Source organism: Silurus meridionalis, chromosome 16, assembly GCF_014805685.1.
Source record: "Silurus meridionalis isolate SWU-2019-XX chromosome 16, ASM1480568v1, whole genome shotgun sequence".
Lineage (NCBI taxonomy): Eukaryota > Metazoa > Chordata > Actinopteri > Siluriformes > Siluridae > Silurus > Silurus meridionalis.
Window position 1 is genome coordinate 10,218,003 of NC_060899.1, and position 18,636 is coordinate 10,236,638.

At 36.6% G+C, this 18,636-nt stretch overlaps 1 protein-coding gene across 1 annotated transcript in view; it reads left to right on the forward strand.

The window, feature by feature from the left end:
• The window catches only part of itga5 (integrin, alpha 5 (fibronectin receptor, alpha polypeptide)), a 44,229-nt gene that overhangs the window by 14,996 nt on the left and 10,597 nt on the right, over positions 1 to 18,636 (forward strand). The window contains exons 3-21 of the mRNA XM_046868806.1: positions 4,468 to 4,568; positions 5,020 to 5,143; positions 5,601 to 5,662; positions 6,344 to 6,389; positions 6,504 to 6,632; positions 6,760 to 6,804; positions 7,707 to 7,750; positions 7,903 to 7,956; positions 8,493 to 8,545; positions 9,180 to 9,388; positions 9,469 to 9,660; positions 9,770 to 9,815; positions 9,905 to 10,018; positions 11,881 to 11,936; positions 12,803 to 12,954; positions 13,078 to 13,215; positions 15,634 to 15,701; positions 17,334 to 17,481; positions 17,896 to 17,988. Coding sequence (XP_046724762.1) covers positions 4,468 to 4,568; positions 5,020 to 5,143; positions 5,601 to 5,662; positions 6,344 to 6,389; positions 6,504 to 6,632; positions 6,760 to 6,804; positions 7,707 to 7,750; positions 7,903 to 7,956; positions 8,493 to 8,545; positions 9,180 to 9,388; positions 9,469 to 9,660; positions 9,770 to 9,815; positions 9,905 to 10,018; positions 11,881 to 11,936; positions 12,803 to 12,954; positions 13,078 to 13,215; positions 15,634 to 15,701; positions 17,334 to 17,481; positions 17,896 to 17,988 — 1,874 coding nt within the window. The remainder of the gene's footprint in view (positions 1 to 4,467; positions 4,569 to 5,019; positions 5,144 to 5,600; positions 5,663 to 6,343; positions 6,390 to 6,503; positions 6,633 to 6,759; positions 6,805 to 7,706; positions 7,751 to 7,902; positions 7,957 to 8,492; positions 8,546 to 9,179; positions 9,389 to 9,468; positions 9,661 to 9,769; positions 9,816 to 9,904; positions 10,019 to 11,880; positions 11,937 to 12,802; positions 12,955 to 13,077; positions 13,216 to 15,633; positions 15,702 to 17,333; positions 17,482 to 17,895; positions 17,989 to 18,636) is intronic.

Sequence of the window (18,636 nt, forward strand, 5' to 3'; positions counted from 1 at the left end):
ACAAATAAAAGTAGACCCTTTACAGATTTGAGACTTGGCACATCAGTAAAATAAATGTTTACTGATTAAAATGATTATAATTTTTTTTTATTAAAAAATATTAGTTTTTTTTGTTTATTTATATATTGAGTAAAGAAAGGACGTTGTGAATAAATGTGTGGCTGTACATCCACCATATAGAACACAAGCAGAGAAAAGATGATGATGATGATCAGGTGATCAGGAATGTGTATGTTCTCAGTCATGTTTACATCGCTGACTCCCTCTGTCTCATCCAAATTAGCTCCAGACTTCCTGTTGCCTTCTGCCTCACTCATTGTTCGCTTGGTAAACTAGTCTATGTCTATGGTGCATGGTATCCAGGAAATGATACACCAGTGATAAATAAAAAAACCTGCAATGACTATTTGCAGAACCTTTTACTCATTACATTTTTACACAAATATCTGTAACTTCTACTTCTTACCAGGCTCGATACTTTAGTTTTAATTTATTTGGTGACATGATCAATATTTTTTCTTTTCATTGTGCTGTTTTCTATCTATTTCTATTGGTTGATTGGCTGAAAACAGTGCAATAAAAAGAATAAATTTAGTCATGTCACCAAATAAATTCAAACTAAAGTACTTTTAAGGTATTTGTAAGATATGTGTAAACATGTAATGAGTAAAAGTAAAAAGTTGTCAGAACAATAAATTGTGAAATAAAGTACTGATACAGTAAAACCCTGTTGTACGAGCAACTAATAGTACGAGCAAACAAAGATACAAGCGACCTTGCCAAATTTCGAAGGCACGAACAAACCCCGGCTGCCGGTTCCCCGCTTTCTGCCGAGGGTAGCATCAGTCACTTTAAGTGTTATATTTTATATTTTTATTTCACTAGAAATCTTGAAAAATGTCTCCCAAGAAAATGAGTGATGGTGCTGGGGAAACGAAAGTAAATAGAATTACTATTGAAACCAAGAAGGAAATAGTGGTAAAGTACGAGCGTGGTGCACGTCTCACACTCACAATCAACCACTACCACATGGGTCAGTGTTAAATTATGTTTACCGTACGGTAATTTGTGGTGTATTTGTTTGTTAAAATAGGCTACAAATACTTTCTAAGTGCAGAAAAAGTGATCGAATGAGGTTTCGGAATGGATTAAATCAGTTTTACATTCATTCTTATGGGGAAAACTAGTTCAAACATACGAGCAAATGGAGCTACAAGCAATATTCACGAACGAATTATGCTCGTCCAGCGGGGTTTTACTGTACCAGGAAAAATCTACTCATGTACAGTAACAAAGTATTTTACTTTGTTACTTCCCACCTCTGTATATGATTAACAAAAAAGGAGACGTGAAACATTTAAAAAGCATTTTTATTAGCATTTAAAAAGTTATGTTCAATACTTCTGGCACAAATGTAATTCCATAGAAATAGGCTTTTTTATTGATTGTGCAAATAACCAACCACAGACCTATTCCCATAATGTGCAATTTACCAACCTTTAAGAAACTGTTTCAAAACTAATTTTCTTTAAACATTTAACAACACAGTTCATTCAGTTTTGTCTTCAATTCCAAAACTGTCTTCTGGTAACAGACTACTTTATTAGAAATGCCTGTTTTTCTGAAATTTACATAAATATTCAAATCTACATAATGAATTGCACATAAGTAAAAAGAGAAGGGGGTAGCTGAATACAGACTTCTATAGTGTCTCACTCTGATGTCCATCTCATTTCTTCTGTGTTTTGAGCTGGATCTTCATCTTTGGGAAGTGAGCGAAGTCCACAGGAGCCAAATCTGGGAATAGGGTGGGTGAGACGAGATGATGTGGATTGTTCTCTGACTGTCATCATGCACAAGTTGGCGAATCATTTCGACATTTATATATTTGACAGCATATATTTGGTTTTACAGCATTGTTTTAAAATGGATTAAATGCACTTTAAAGCCACTCCTTTGTTATTTTGGCTGTGTGCATAGGGTCATTGTTCTGTTGGAAGATGAAACATTGCCCCCGTGTCTGAGGTCCAGAGCACTCTGGATCAGGTTTTCATCAAGGATATCTCTGGACATTGCTGCATCCATCTTTCCATCAATTTTGATTAGTGTCCCAGTTTCTGCTGCTGAAAATTATTAGATTGTTTTGGCCAGGTGAAAGTTTCCTCCACACATGATGCTTGGCATTCAGGCAAAAGAGTTTAATTTTGCTTCATCAGACCAGAGAATTTTGTTTCTTATGGTCTAAACGTCCTTCAAGTGCCTTTTGACAAACACCAGGCAGGCTGTCATGTGCCTTTTACTGAGGAGTGGCTTCTGTCTGGCCACTCTACCATACAGGCCTGATAAGTGGAGTGCTGCAGAGATTGTTGTTCTTCTGGAAGGTACTCTTCTCTCCACAGAAAAACGCTGGAGCTCTTTCAGAGTGACAAACAGGTTCTTGGTCACATCCCTGACTGAGGCTCCTCTCCCCGATCGTTCAGTTTATCTAGGAAGATTCCTGGTGGTTCCAAACTTCTTCCATTTATGGATAATGGAGGCCACTCTGCTCATTGGGACTTCGGTTTGGAACTGATGGCTCGGAAAATTTGCAGGTTCTTATTTGGAATCTAACTAATAGCAAATTGCGGATTAACTTAAAATTCGTGGAAATCCTCAGCGGGACTGAATGTTCAGGGACGTTGGGAATAACATTTTAAACTCTGTTTTCACTCACAAACATTATAAAATCTTTTAAAACACATTATTGTATTAAAGTGACATAATGCCTAGAAGAATTCCCTAAGGTACTAAAGGGGCTGCGGGGGTGCGTTCAAAATTCAACCAAATGCAGTAACAAAAAGTAACGCAGCAAGGTATAAGGATTTGATTAAAAGAAAAAAAGGAGAAAAAAATATTCATTTCAGTACAAATGCATAATCATTAGCTGAAAACCTCTTTAAAAAAGCTTTTAGATTTAGTGTTTGTTTGCACCGTTTTAATTGAATCCATCACTATGTTGCGAGCGAGGTGATTACGCAACCTGATGCATTGCCATCGTGCATCATTGTGGCACAAAGCTCAGCATTGCATAACTTCCAGGTACAGTTTTGTTTGTTGAGTTTAATATAAAATGCTCCCATGCCTTGGATGACTTTGGACGCACACTTTTTCCTGCTTCCTGTTGAGCCTGTATTCTGCGCTATTTTCCCAAGCGGCTGTGTTATCTTGCCACCATGCTAACCCGTAACCTGAGCAACTGAACTAATCGATAATAGCATTTGATGATAACGAATTTCATTATCGATTATTATCAATTTTATCGATAAGTTGTTGCAGCCCTAATCACAATAGAGAATGAGACTTTAAAAGAAGACTTTGGACCCAAGATTGACCCTCTATGAAAGTGAGCTCAACAAACATATGTTTAAGCATGAAGTAGTGTGATTGCTTTGGCTTGCAGGGGGAAAAGTTGAAGGTTTCAGATCGGCCAAGTCTAAGGATCAACCTAATTGAGCATGCACTTCAGTTCCTGAAGAGGAGACTGATGGGAGAATTGCCCATGCCATTGCCCAGTTCCAGGCTATTTGTAAGGGACTGTACTTATGTGTGCATGTGTCGTATTATGAGAATCTAGCACAGGCAGGCCATTTCCTTTTCTACTTGGCAGTTAGAGAGACTTGAGTAACTGTACAGCCAACATATCCTGAAATAGTATTAAAAAGTAATATAGATGGCACAATAGCTTGGTGGAGGATCTGAATGATGTAGATAGATGAATTATGAGAGAGGTATAACATATAGAGGAAAGGGGGGGTGAGTGCAAGCCAAGTCAAGGAGAGCAGAAACACATGTGATGAATAAAATATTTTACTTGGACCAAGGTACTGTGTTGTTTTTTTTTTTTTTTTTTTTTTTTTGGGTTGGGTCTAGGCCCCTTTTACTTAGTTTATAACAGAGCTTGACTTGAAGAGATGGAAATGGATGACGTTACAGCCAGACGCATTTTTCCCCTGTTTTTCTATTTCTCCTACTCATCTTTTCACAATACCATAGAGTCCTGTTGCATCACACTTGAAAAGAGTATGGTGTAACTGGAGAAATATTTGTGGCAAATGATAGGAGGAGAAGCTCTTAAAAGGCAATTGCAAGTTTTGGATGGTTAGTTGCCATTGTACTTGCACGGAGGCTTTGGAAGTTTCATATAATTTGTCTACTAATCCTGTTCTCACACATTTGTTTTTCTTTTAAAAATCGCTGTGGTCAGAATAAATGCTGTTACGATCATTTGAGTTAGAAGGTCATGATCTTTGGCTGCTCAACACAGTTATGACTTTTCCTTTAATAATGTTTGGCTAAATACATGCCAATATGTTTCTTTGTCTTTATTTGGCCACCAGGTCAAAAGAGCTAAACCTGGAATTTAATATATGCATATTTCTAAAGTGGGGCAGAGTTTTTATTTGTGTCATCTTCTCACAATCTTTATAGGAGATCTTAATGTGAAGATCAATAATGTTGAAACTAAAGCGGAGTTCAAATCCCACCAGTGGTTTGGAGCAACTGTACGTGCACATGAAGACTCTGTCTTGGTAAGAATTTCTTATTTGAATTTTGCTTGTTTTTTTCCATTTCCTTGCTGCTTGCACTCTGGCAAATTTGGCAAAAAATAATGTTTTTTTTTTTTTTCATGCTTGAATTTAGTGTATTGTATGTTTAGTTTGTTTATGTCTATGTTCTTTATCAAAATAACTTCTTCTCAAAACACTTATTTTAGTAGCAAACTTTATTGCTTTAATATTTGTATTAGAACACAGTGCCTTATGTATGTCTATGTATAAGCAGTAAAAAAAATGTATGTGGTGTTAAATATGATAATTTGGTTATGGATTTAACTTTCTACTTACAAGAACCATTAAAGGACCCCTGTGTCATTGTTATGTTTCACCATATGTAGCTTTTTAAAAATCTTCCATGGGTTCAACTGGGTCTGTTTTTAATGTAACTAACCTTTAACTTCCAAACTTGTAACTGACCCTTTAGGCTTGTGCCCCTCTTTACTCCTGGAGAACCAAACAGGACATCCCCGAGTCCGATGTCACCGGCTCCTGCTACCTATCGATTAATAACTTCACCAAATTTGTGGAGTATGCTCCCTGCCGCACAGGTATATAATGAAATTTAACACAATTTTCATAATTTTTACCAATGTACACTATCACAGTGGATATGAAGTAAAGCAAGGTGTTTAACAATCATGTTGCATTAACTGTTTAGAAATTTTAGGTCAGTCCTAATATGTATGATTAGTTTGAGTTTGTCCGGGTAAATACGTGAACAGTTGATAACCTTAATAATGATAGATCTATAATGAATGGCTACTTGGAATCACCCAGATAAGGATAGGATAATCCTGTCAAAATGGAGGGACTATGTAAAAGATGGCTAATTTCAAAACAATAAATGAAAAATTGTGTTGAATCACAGCCAAGTCACTACAATTCCTGCATTTCAATTAAAACTTAAATATATTTCAACTGAGTACTGTCTAATTAGATTTGCTAATCCAACAACTCTGTAGTGTAATCTTGTTTTAAATATATTAATATATAAATATATTTCAGAATTCCATGGAATGAAAGGACAAGGATATTGTCAAGGTGGATTCAGTGCTGATTTCACCAAGGTCAGTTTTAATCCATTTAAATGTTTATTCATATTCACAAGTTCCAATTTATTATTGACATATTTAATATACACCGACCAGGCATAACATTAGGACATTATAACATTATGACCAGTGAGTGAATAACACTGATTATCTCTTTATCATGGGACCTGTTAATGGGTGGCATATACTAGGCAAGTGAACATTTTGTCCTCAAATGTGATGTGTTAGAGGCAGGAAAAATGGGCAAGCACAAGGATTTGACCGAGTTTAACAAGGGCCAAAGTGTATTTGCTAGACGACTGGGCCAGAACAGCTACAAAACTCTAGCTCTTATGGGGTGTTTCCCGGTCTGCAGTGGTGAACTGGTGACAGGGCCATGGGCGGCCAAGGCTCAATGATGCAAATGCTGGCCAGTGTGGTCCGGTCCAACACACGATCTCCTGTAGCTCAAATTGCTAAAGAAGTTAATGCTGGTAATGTTCGATGGGTCAGGACTGTTTTGGCAAAAAAAAAAAAGGGGTACAACAGTATATTAAGGAGGTGGTCATAATGTTATGCCTGATTGATTGGCCATAAGTTTCTGCTTGGTTGATGTATATATTCAATGATTGATATTTGATTGACATTCATATATATTATGACAAATTATGACATTCAATTCATAAAACTATTTTCTAAAATCATTTTGAAATACAGGATGGGAAGGTAGTGATTGGAGGACCAGGCAGCTATTTTTGGCAAGGTAAGGAGTACACAGATACATAGGGAAAGTATCACCCAACGACTGGTACAACTGGGGCTTTTCTGGATAAAGCAACTTTTAAGAATTAAAAGTGAATGCGTGTTTCCTTTTTAGGGCAGCTTATCTCTGCTGTGAAAGAGGAAATCATCAAGGCCTACTATCCAGGGTATTTCCTCACATCAGTGGCAGGCCAGATTCAGACCAAGCAGAAAAAAGAGATAAACTTTGATGACAGCTACATGGGTAAGGTTTTCCACACTTCTATTCTTTAACGGTAGAATAAACAGTAAATGTCATGCACATTTGTTAATAAAAAACCCTAATATACTCCTATATGATCTATAGTGATTTTAATGTGATGTGATTTTAGGTTACTCTGTTGCAGTAGGAGAATTTAACGGAGATGATGATGAAGGTAGGGATTATAATCACTGAGGCAGTTTTCTAATTTTGATGCATAGTAATTTGTGTGCAAGTATTCTGTTCCACCACACCCCAAAGCAAGTGTCAATACAATATTTTTAATGACGATACAGGTAAGCAAACTTTTAACAGCCCTGCCCACCTTCAAAACATATTTATGTGTCATGTGAATCAATACTTGAAAGTGTAGAGAAATTTGTAGGCAAACCTTATCAAATTATGTTAAAATACAGCAAAAGCCTTTTCTCTTGGCAATATAATTTTTTAATGAGGATGTAGGTCATTAGGATAACTAACAAACTGGAACGTTATCCACTTACAATAGGCATATATAAAGCAATTGATTAATATCACTGTAGACAACTAGCTTTTTAAGAGTATCTCTCTCTGTGTGTGTGTGTGTGTGTGTGTGTGTGTGTGTGTGTGTGTGTGTGTGTGTGTGTGTGTGTGTGTGTGTGTGTGTGTGTATACAGCTGTTCTTTGACTGTGATTGGCTAAATGCTGAGTTTGACAGCTCTCAAAGCATCTATCTTTCTCTGAAGATCCCAGAAGATTAACCTTTGGTCTATATTACATTAATTCAGGAACACTTGTAATAATCCTAGTACAGTAAATAAAGGGGTAACAAATTTCGCACAGGTTGGGTACAGCAGTGACATGCAAGATCAAAATAAAACCTTTTTTCTCATTTATTTCTAAAAGGAGAGAGTGATATCAGAAACCTGTGTACTTTTTCATTTACATAAATTGTACCAGTGGTGTGCTGTAATTTCCTAATTTCCAAACAAACCAGCAAGAAGATCTACAGTATTTTAAATAGCCAAAGGATTTGTAACTTGACATTCTCTTCAAATAACTTTGTGCTTATAAGATTGTAAAATTTCTGTTTCTCAGACTTTGTGACAGGAGTCCCCAGAGGTGTGCTTTTGCATGGCCAGGTCAGAATTGTTTTTTTTTTTTTTTTTTACATTGCATGCATTTTGTTTGTTTGTTTGTTTTAGAACACTGGACTAATTTAGGTCTTGTCAGTTACATAAAGTGAATATATCAATTAAGTGTTCTATATTGTGAAATATTGTGTTCTTCTCAGGTGTCCATTCTTAATGGCTCTTTGGAGACCATGAAAACCTTTATTGGTGAACAGGTATGTCGTGTCTTTTTCATATCATGCCAACTTTTCGTATATGGTTTGACCGACCTTAATATTGTTAAATGTAATATTGCTAAACAAAATTAGATCTTGACTCCCAAGTTACTCCAAGCTTCTCAGTAGAGCCTTGTTGATTGGGCATTTTCTTTGGCTTTATCTAGAAAGAAATCAGGAATTACAAGTTAAATGCAACATAATTATTTATACAAATTTATTACTTATTAATATTTATATACTATAATATGTTTGCTAAAATGACAGGTCACAGCTTGAAATAATGCTTTAACTATTACTATGGAGTAACTTTATGCATTATATAGCTATGGTGCTAGTGTGGTGTACTTTGGTTTTTTTAATGTAGTTTTGTAGAATGAAGAAAAAAAAACCCTGTTATTCTAGAGTGTTATTCTGTATAATGAATAAAGTGTTGAAACAATTTTGCTAGGTGAAATATCTTGTGTGAATTAGTATTGTGCTCAATTTTATAATATTTGTGCTCAATTTTATAATATTGCTCAAATCTCCTACAGATGGGCTCCTACTTCGGCTATGCCGTGGCAGCTACAGACATAAACAATGATGGGTTGGTGATTTTTAACACTATACATGCTATATGTGTATGGTTGTATAGGTAGTCCCTGAGTTACAGTGGTCGACAGAATTTTTTCGATCTTATGACTATATCGATATGACAAAATTAGAACAATAGGTTTTTGTGTGGCAGGCAAATGGTTCAGCATATAAAAGTATGATACGTTGGGACGCTGCTGTTGGTACGCATCTCCTGCCTTGTGGGATGCATTGCTCTTGCCAACGGTACAGATATCTTGGTTTAGAGCGCATTTTGTGCATACTTTTTGTTTTTGGTGATTCAACGGCCAGTTTTAACTCTTATCTCTCTCCTTTTTACTGGTGCACTCCACTCTCCACTCATGAACCGGCGCTCGTGCACGTGCCTGCAGCCACAAACATATACTGTATACTGTAAAGTTTATACATTACAATAATGTAAATTGCCCCTTACTGATCACCATTCTTTAAAATTCCTGGGTAGGCTAGGTAGGGTAGGCCATGTCTTTATATTTTTTAAATTCCGATCATTGTGTGTTATTGTAATGCGTTTCAATCGTAAGTCTTGGACTACCTGTATATGCATTTTACTGTATTGTAATTATTTTTTTTTGATTGCTTTTTTCACTTTATCTTTTCACCTTCAGACTTACAGACTTGTTGGTTGGTGCTCCCATGTTCATGGTGCGTGACTCAGATGGGAGGTTGGAGGAATTAGGGAGAGTGTATGTGTATCTACAAACGGGTCCATTGGAGCTTGCACCTCACTTACCTCACCTTACTGGCAACCAAATTTTCAGTCGGTTTGGCAGCTCTATTACAGCTCTGGGAGATCTCAACCAGGATGGCTTTAATGGTGAGTGCTAGAACTCTGATTCACAGTATTCTTTGTTCAACATATATAAACTAATATGCTCTTTACCTCTGACCCATTAGACATTGCAATCAGTAGTCCATTTGGTGGGAAAGATGAACAGGGATTGGTATTCATCTATAACGGTTATGCAAAGGGACTCAAGGAGAAGCCCTCTCAGGTGATTTCTGGCCAGTGGTCATCAGCTGCCTTTCCTGCCAGTTTTGGCTATACCATGAAAGGAGGAAAAGATTTGGATCACAATGGCTACCCAGGTTAGAGCTGAATGAATCACTGTTTTACACTTGGGTTTTTTTTGTGACTTAAATCCAAATTATGCAAATACATTCTGGAATCTTGTCTTTTTTTTTCTATATACCGTAGACCTTATTGTTGGAGCTTTTGGAGCTGACAAAGCAGTTCTTTACAGGTGAGCCAGTTATAAAGTTTTGTGCAGTCATATATTATATATATCTGTGCACATTATCGTCAAATCAAATTATTTAATCCTTTCTATAGATCCCGCCCGATTGTTAATACAAGTGCCACCTTAGTTGTGTACCCAACAATGATTAATCCTGAGGAGAAGACCTGCGCCATAAACAGTGGAAACCGAACCATACATGTTTCTTGGTATGTGATATTTCTAACTGCCAAACAAACGTATAGGAATTACAAGGCCAGCTCTTTTGTTTTTGCTACAGACTGGATTTGATGAGGCTCAGAAAATAACATTTTTCTAATATCTTTCTGGATTTGTTACAGATAGTCTTAAAGTAAAGAACACATGATATTTGGTTGAAGTTCTGTTGTTTACTGTATGCCTTCTTCAATATTCATTGAATTTTTTATTTATTTATTAGGGCTTAACACCTGGTTCACGAATATAGTAAAAAAATGTTTTGTTGAGAAAATGATTAACTATTAAAAATGTTTGTCACCTGAGATTATTTGTTTGATTGTTATGGACCCTTGTATATAAAAAGGAGGGTGTCATTTATTTTCCTGCCAGATTATCTATAGATCAGCCTCCCGAGCACTACATGCAGTTCAGTATGAATCTTAATCATGAATAAAGGATTCTGACTGTGGTGCAGGAGAATTCCAGACATTTGAAAGCTAATTACTTATATTAAAAAAAAAATTAAGTGTAAATCATTGTTTGCTTAAATATATTTATTGTTTCTAAGTTGTGAGATGTTGAAATTTGTTCAAGCATGCTTTTTAAAATTCTTTCTCAGAAGGAAAAAAACAAGTGAGTGTCACACACAAGTTGTGTAATATTCAGTTTTCTCAACATATACACTCTGGTTTGCACTTTTCAAAACTGGAACAGACGCATCAGAATGAGTATTAAACTAGTCCAAAGAACAATAATGTTTTTGTGGAGAACCATGATGGTGGTATTTAAAAGTCACCATTAGGAAAAATTAGGAACAAACCGCCTTTGTAAGTGAGGTCGAGGTAAGTGAGGCACATGTTGTAGAGCTATGGAAGGAGGGTTGTTAAGCTGACACCATTAGCATTCAGCAAGGATTTGACTTACAGCACTGTCTCACATGGCAGATGACAAGCAGGATGCAAGATAGCCTCTTTTCCATTTCCGGTGTCAGTATTTTAGAAATGTGCATCCTGGATTTTTTCATCTGCTGAGAGAGAGGAAACTACTCAGGGCTATAAAGCGGTGCCGGTACTTAGATTTCTGTTGCCCTTCCCCTTGTCTGATTCATACAGGAAAAAGTGTGTATACACATGTCTTGATTACAGCGTGTTGCCTGGTAATGGTGAGACTTGGTTGGGGGAGGTGTGGGGAACTGAAAGAGAGAAAGTGGATGGGGAGGGGGGAAGGGGGACTGACAGTGACTTTGAATGAGATATTGTTTAGTGTGGAACACAGCTGGGAAACATCAGGGCACGCCAAGCTGCACATGCATGTAGGGGCGTGCATACATACGCACGTGATGCAAAGCAAACACATGCTCAGGGGTACACATGGGAACGCATTACTATTTATTGCAGCCCAGGTCAGGACACGTCTGGACTGTGCAGGGCATTTCTTTGTTTTTTCTCATGTTTTTGCTCTTGTTTATGGTTTTGTTCTTTTGGCCTCATTCTTTTCTCTCTTCCATTCAGTTGTTTAAGCTTCATTAAACATTCTTTTTTTCTTTTTCTGTATAATTACTTTTAGTCATTTTCTCACTCATGCAATAGTTCACGTAGAAGCTATCTTATATTATCCTGCTTAAATACAGTCTGATCTATTGGCCTTCTGGAATAATGCCCTAAAGTAAAAGATGTTTTTCTGTTCTTAAAGAGAACTGTCTTGGACCACTTCTACTTAATCACTCAGCAATAGAGTTCTTTTTGCCAGATGGTAAATTATGGAACACTAAAACCTTAAGAACAGTCTCTGTACAAGTAAATGTACAATGTGACTTGATTAATGCATGGATATGTGACTACTCTCATGTCTCCATCTGCTTTACTTTCTGCAGTGTCAACTTGAGCTTCTGCCTTTCAGCCAATGGAAAGCACCTTCCAGAAGATCTAGGTGAGCCAGCAGACCACATCTGCATCCTATTATGTGCATATAGCAGGGCTTTGCAAATGTAGCTATATATAAAATCTCACTCGTTAGCACTTTAAAGAGAATGTTCTCTTTTTTTTTTTTTTTTTTTACACTAGACTGCAACAAACAGCCACGTTGCAACCTCATCTAATGTGTGTTCTGCTTACCTGTTTAAATCACTGCTTATTCCTATTTTATTGTTTTATTTAAATTATGAGTATATATTTGATCCAGTGAGGGTTTTAAGGGGTGAATATTAATATAAATATTATAAAATCATACATGTAATTGTTATGCCACTTGGAAAGTGAGACCTCCAGTGTGTTCCCAGACCTATGTTCTGGTTGCTCTGAAACCTACCTGATGAGACTGTAAAATGCAAATAATAAAATAATGGGTAACTTTTGGGGTTGCTTTTAGTTTTGTGCAGTTTCATTAGTATTTCTACATATCTGTATGTTACATAAATCTAGTAAAATCTTCTGTAGCCTACAAGTATATCAATGAGATTGGAATTCGGCCACAGTGTAGTGTATCCCAACTCCACAGTTTCAACAGATACAACAATGAAAACACTTCCATACTTTTCACAAAAAAAAGAAAACTTTTAAATATATGTGAAGGAAAAGATTTTTCAGTTGACTACATTTGAACTGCATTATAATGGTAAATGACAATACCACTAATACAAGCTATGGAATAAGTTTCACTGAGACTTTCTCTCTCAGGATATTTTTTTTTATTGTGAAGCATTATTGTGTGTGTGTGTGTGTGTGTGTGTGTGTGTGTGTGTGTGTGTGTGTGTGTGTGTGTGTGTGTGTGTGTGTGTGTGTGTGTGTGTGTTGTAGTGTTTAATGTAGAGGTTCAGCTGGACCAGATGAAACAAAAGGGAGCTGTTCGTAGGGCTTTGTTTTTGAACTCTCATCAGGCCAGTTTGCAGATGAAGCTAACAGTTCCCACTGACTCCAAGGTCTGCCATGAGACCAAAATCTACCTGAGGGTGAGTCAAAACATTATCAAAAAGTTTCTGGTAGAAATCTGTGAAAGTTTTGTGAAGCCTGGTAATTAAATTTTTTTTAAATAAACTGCGATTTTGCTATTGTTTTTCTCTGTTCTGACTCAGGATGAAAAAGAGTTTCGGGATAAGCTCTCCTCCATCTTTATCACCCTCAACTTCAGTCTGGATGCACAGGCTCCTGCTGACCGACACGGCCTCTGGCCAATCATCAACTACCAGACCACTGAGCTAATTGAACAGAAGGTAATTGCATTAACTGTGTTTATATAGAAGATGGTGATTTTTAATATAATGATAATGATAGATAATGGTGTCATATAAAATGTATTACAGAATAATTGTGCCCTAGGTAAAATAACCAGTGTACACCGAATGAGCCAGCATATCATGCATTTGGATTTGCCTAGTTCTCTCCCTTTCCACCATTTACTCCAGCTTTCCTCCTATCCAAATTTTCAAACATACATCTGAGAAGTGCTCAAAAGGATAAAAAATAATTCAATACACATACACCAGTGAGATTCTTCATATCCCAGCAGTAAAAAGACATGTGACTGATTTGCAATTGTCTATAAGTCATAGGCTTTTGGATGTGCCTTTTAGCCTATTTAGTATGAGGTTTTTTTATTTGTCCATGTGTTCCTATATGGTAAAAACAATTTCATTGCCAATACAATACCATGTCTTTTACATTATATGGAAAGCTTGTGCCATAAATTGATAGAATATAAAAGAAAACGAGTAATAAACTTTCTTTTACAAGTTGTTGCGTTCTTTATGTTAATGCAATAAAACAAAGAGAATCAACGCAATGGTAATAGGACAAGAGTGACTTTACTGGGCCTGTGTACAGGTGTTGCAATGTATTTTGGCCCATTCTACCACTTGCCGTAAGAGTGCAAGTGCTAGTGCTCCTCAGTAAACTTTCTCTTCCTGATAATTCATGCCACATGGACCATAGTGGAGTATTGAATTCACAAAACTCTTCTCTGCACACAGGCAATCCCCAGAGCCCACAAAGTTTTTCTCTAGTACAGACACACTGTGGCTTCAAAAACATATTAATTGTATTATTTAGAAATTTCTTTGTCTCCTAGTAAAGTTTTTTGTCCCTGGTTACACTTGTGTGTGAATGTTTTAAAAATATTAATTATAGAGAGTTGTTTTCTTTTCCTTATCAGTGTAAACTATGAACTTTCCATTTGCTTCTTTAAATGTGTTTCTCTGTTTCTATGTGAATAGTTACGTGGAAGTACATGGAAGAAATACATAACCAAAAGATTGCTTCAATACAACCTTTTGCTGTACTATGAAAAAACACATACAGGAGTTTATTTTACTATCTGTGAATACTGTTTACTTTTATTTGTTACTCTCTTATCTTAGAATTAATATTGTTGCACTAATTAGATGTTGATCAGCTTTTTAAATAGATGTTTATAATGATTGTTTGACTTTGATGTTGGTATTTCATTATAATCATTGCTTAGCAGCTGGATTAACATTATAACATAATTGCTTTTTTTTCCCCTGAGAGGTTGAGCTCAGGCCTACATACAACTTTAGTGATTTGTGCAAGAGGCAGCCTCCCTCCATGGCTTTAATTAGAGCTCAGTGAGGTCTGATTACAGGGAGGGTACTGCACTCTTTTTAATCTCCTATTTCTATTTCTTATCCATATCGTCATCCACATACATGCAGGACTCATACCGTCATGCTGAAGCAATTAGCTATCCCTCTTTCTGAGCAGGGTCAATACAAACGGTTCTTTATTCCCCCTTTTCTCATTCTGCCTATGAATGGCATGTTAGTGTGTGTATGTTCCTCTGTGTTGTGTGAATTTTGTGATAGCAGATTCTCATGAATTGGGGCTAACTCTAGATTATATGGATGGCCCTCCAGGGACTTGCCTCTTAAATCACACTAGCCAGATATAGTGTCTTTTATATGTACTAATGTATGTTTAATTTGTAGATCAATCTTTTTGAATTCCTCCTAATATAACTGTACATGAGCAAATGTGTGCAATCTTTGCAGCATACTTTTTTAATCTTTCTCTGTGCCATTTGATGTTTGACATCTTGTTTCCCCTGAAGCAGGGCTGCCTATATATTTACATTTACGGCATTTGGCAGACGCACTTATCCAGAGTGACTTATGTTTTTAAGTCTTAATCAGTAAATATATTCTGATATTGATTCATAAGGGCACAGACTAAGAATAACATCAGTCTAAAAATAGTTAGGTTGTTCTTTAGTTGTTGTTTGAAGATGGCTAGAGACGCATCAAGTATTCCACTAGAAAGGCGCTAGAACAGAAAATAATCATTTTTTTATTCTGAGAGCCGGTGGGATCAGTCAAGCAGTGGTTAAGGATCGAAGGAAGCATGATGCAGGGTGCGGTAAGATAAATGCTGCGCAGTAGAGGGATGCTGGTTAATTTTTTTTGGCTTTGTGGGTGAGCAACAATGTTTTAAATTTGATGCTGGCAGCTGCAGAAAGCCAGTGGAGGGAACATAGCAGTGGAGTAAGTGCAGTGGAGTAAGTGCCAGAACCTAGAAAGGTTCAAATGTATGTATGCATGCATGTATGCATGCATGTATGTATGTATGTATGCAAATACATTTGTTATTTACAGTTTTTCTTGCTTGTCATTTTTCAGGCCCAAATATTATTGGACTGTGGAGAAGACAACATTTGTGTCCCTGACCTGAAGCTTTCTGTAAATGGGTAAGTCATTTAGGATAGGAAGCACCGAGTCTGAATGCACTGCTGAATACTGAGCATGGTTCAGGCCTTGTATTTATGTAGTTGGTAAACAGCTGTCAAAAGTCCATGGAAAACACATGGAAAACAATACCCAATAAGCATGCAAATAAAGAAAATCAAAAACATTTCTGTTTGTAAATACATTTGATGAATTGCAGTGAATTGGTTAATTGTTAATAGTAAAAGTGTTCCTGTTCCCATGTGACATTAGTGAGGACACACAGACACACATATACACATAGTGTTCATTGTGAAAGCAGGAAGGAGAGCTGTGCTTCACATTCTGGGATCGGCTGGCGGTGCTTTGAGAAGAAAAATAAAAATAAAAGAAAGTTGGATCTGGAAAATTCAGAGTTGGTTTTAACTCCCTCTGCTTCTGTCCTTTCAGTTTAAATTAGATTTTAGTGATATGTGGCTTTGATTTTGAAGATGAGGCTTCTACAATATTTACCATATTTACTTCTATATTTACTTTCATGTTGAGTCCTTAAATGTACTTGAAGTTAATTATGATTATCATTTGTTTGAATGCTGTTCCTGAACAGCTAATGTTATGATAAGGCATGCAGTTTTGTATGATATTGCTTAAATTTGTACAGCTGACATTTCTAAACCAGGAAAATTAAGGAGAGTTACTCAATATTATAATTGTTTTTAATTTTGGACAAATTAATTCAGGGGGTTTCCTTTTAAGAACAAAGCCAACTTTTAGTCATGTCTATGATCCTTGCCAAGTCGTTTAACCTACAACAGTGCTGGCTTTCACCACCAGGTTTGGGATATTCAGCCAAGCTGCATTTATTCATTTCATATAAAATTGTTTCCATGTGTCTTTGTTTGCAAGTTATTTCCTGTCATTATCTTGCAAAGGCCACATTAGCAAAATAGGAACCTAGGAAATATCTATACTTATTTATATCTCTCTATATATACATATATAAAATAGCTGATAAATCAATTGCCCTAAGGCATGAATGACCTGCCATGTAACGCCTTAATGGTAATGTTTTGAACATGGCTCTTGGAGCTCTCACAGCTTACAGTCTCACACCTATATTTGAATTTTGCTTCAACATAGCTTTACAAGGCCAAGCAGTAATTGAAAGCGTCTGTGTGGCCCTTGTATGGAATTCTCAGTTGTGTTTGGTGCTATGGAGAAAAAAAAGGGGAAGGGGCAGTGACAGAATAGAGGAGGGGACTTATGTGTGTGTGTGTGTGTGGGGCTGAGGAGGTGGTGTTTTACAGCCACAGCCTTTGTTCTGATTCTTGTATGGCTTTATTGCTACATAGGAAAATATTATTCCCTTGTGGAAGGACGACTACCTTGAAGTCAGGTTGTGAGTCAACCGGGCATCTGTTTGACAAGAGTTCAGAAAGTAGCATTCTAAAAGCATTAGCTGCTGTCTGGCTCAGCCATAGATTAACATTGTGTCCATTTTAAATTGTAATTATTTTGCATGATTGTGTATTTGGTGACAGTTCTATTAGTTTAACAGATTACCTTTATGTATATTGTTTTTTTATGCTTGTTTTTGTTTTTTCCCTTTGGCAATATGCAGTGATGTTTCACATGTTTTCTTTTTCTTTCTGTAGTGACAGGAAAGTTGTGTACATGGGGGATGACAATGCACTAACCCTGACTTTCAATGCTCGGAATGATGGAGGTGGAGCTTATGAAGCCGAACTCTATGTTGTACTTCCTTCGGAGGCGGACTACAGTGGAATTGCCCGCAATAATGAGGTAATTGTTGGAGACCAGGATACAGGGTGCGTTTGTGTGTTCATGAGGCTTACTTCTAGTATGCTTTGAATATATGGGACAATTAATGAATTATTTGTAGATTATAGAATACAGGAGACATGGTTTGCTGAAGTTGGAGTAAAAGATCTCAAGTGGCCTGAAAAGAGCCCTGACCTCAACCCTAAAGAAAACCTATGGAATAAACTGGAATCTTAACTGCAACTCATGATTTTTGTTTTCCAAAATCAAAGCCTGATCTCAATAATGTTCTTGTGGCTAAATAAAACACATATTGCGCTTTTGGCTGGATAGGCTATTAATAAGAATTGACTCTGAACTAAATTTTTGCAGGGAAGGTGGGACTTTATAGATAGTCATGTTTATTCTCACCAGTTGTTACTTGTCCTTGTTTAGAGTCTGACTCAGCTGACATGCAGCTATGAGACAGAGAACCAGACGCGCTATCTCATTTGTGACCTGGGAAATCCCATGAAGTCTGGGGCTAATGTAAGTTTTTCAGTCACACATTATGTATGCACAAAGATCAGCCATAACATTTAAGCTGCTACAATGAAAGTGTTTTGTCTTATATCTTTTATATTGTGTTATTACAATGGCATCTGTCAAGGGGTGGGATTTATTATACAGCAAGTGAAATCAGTAGCCACTGATTCAGCAGGGGAACTTCAGATAACAGGGGAGTAAAAAGGCAAAATGGTTATCATTTCCTTTTACTGATGGAAACACTTAGTCCCATGTCTCGCTGAGCCAAATTAAACTGGCTCGGTAAAGATAGTTCTTGGTATGCTACCAGCAGGATTACATTATATAAACTATGTTTATATAATGTAATTTATATAATAAAATAATTATTAAAATAAAAAAATTAAAATTGTATTTGGGAAGACATGCTTTAAATGTCTGAATGTGTGTGTGTGTGTGTGTGTGTGTGTGTGTAATATTTTAGTATAACTTCTCAAGGGACAATACCAGAAAAAGGAATCTTGAAGATATTTTAGAGTAGTTAATGTGCAGCTCAGCATACAACCATAATAGTCCAAATAGCTGTCAACAAAAGTGAGTATAACCTATGTGATAACAGCAGTACGTCGCTTAACCATGCAAAGCCACATGTCATATTCAACATGTTCATGT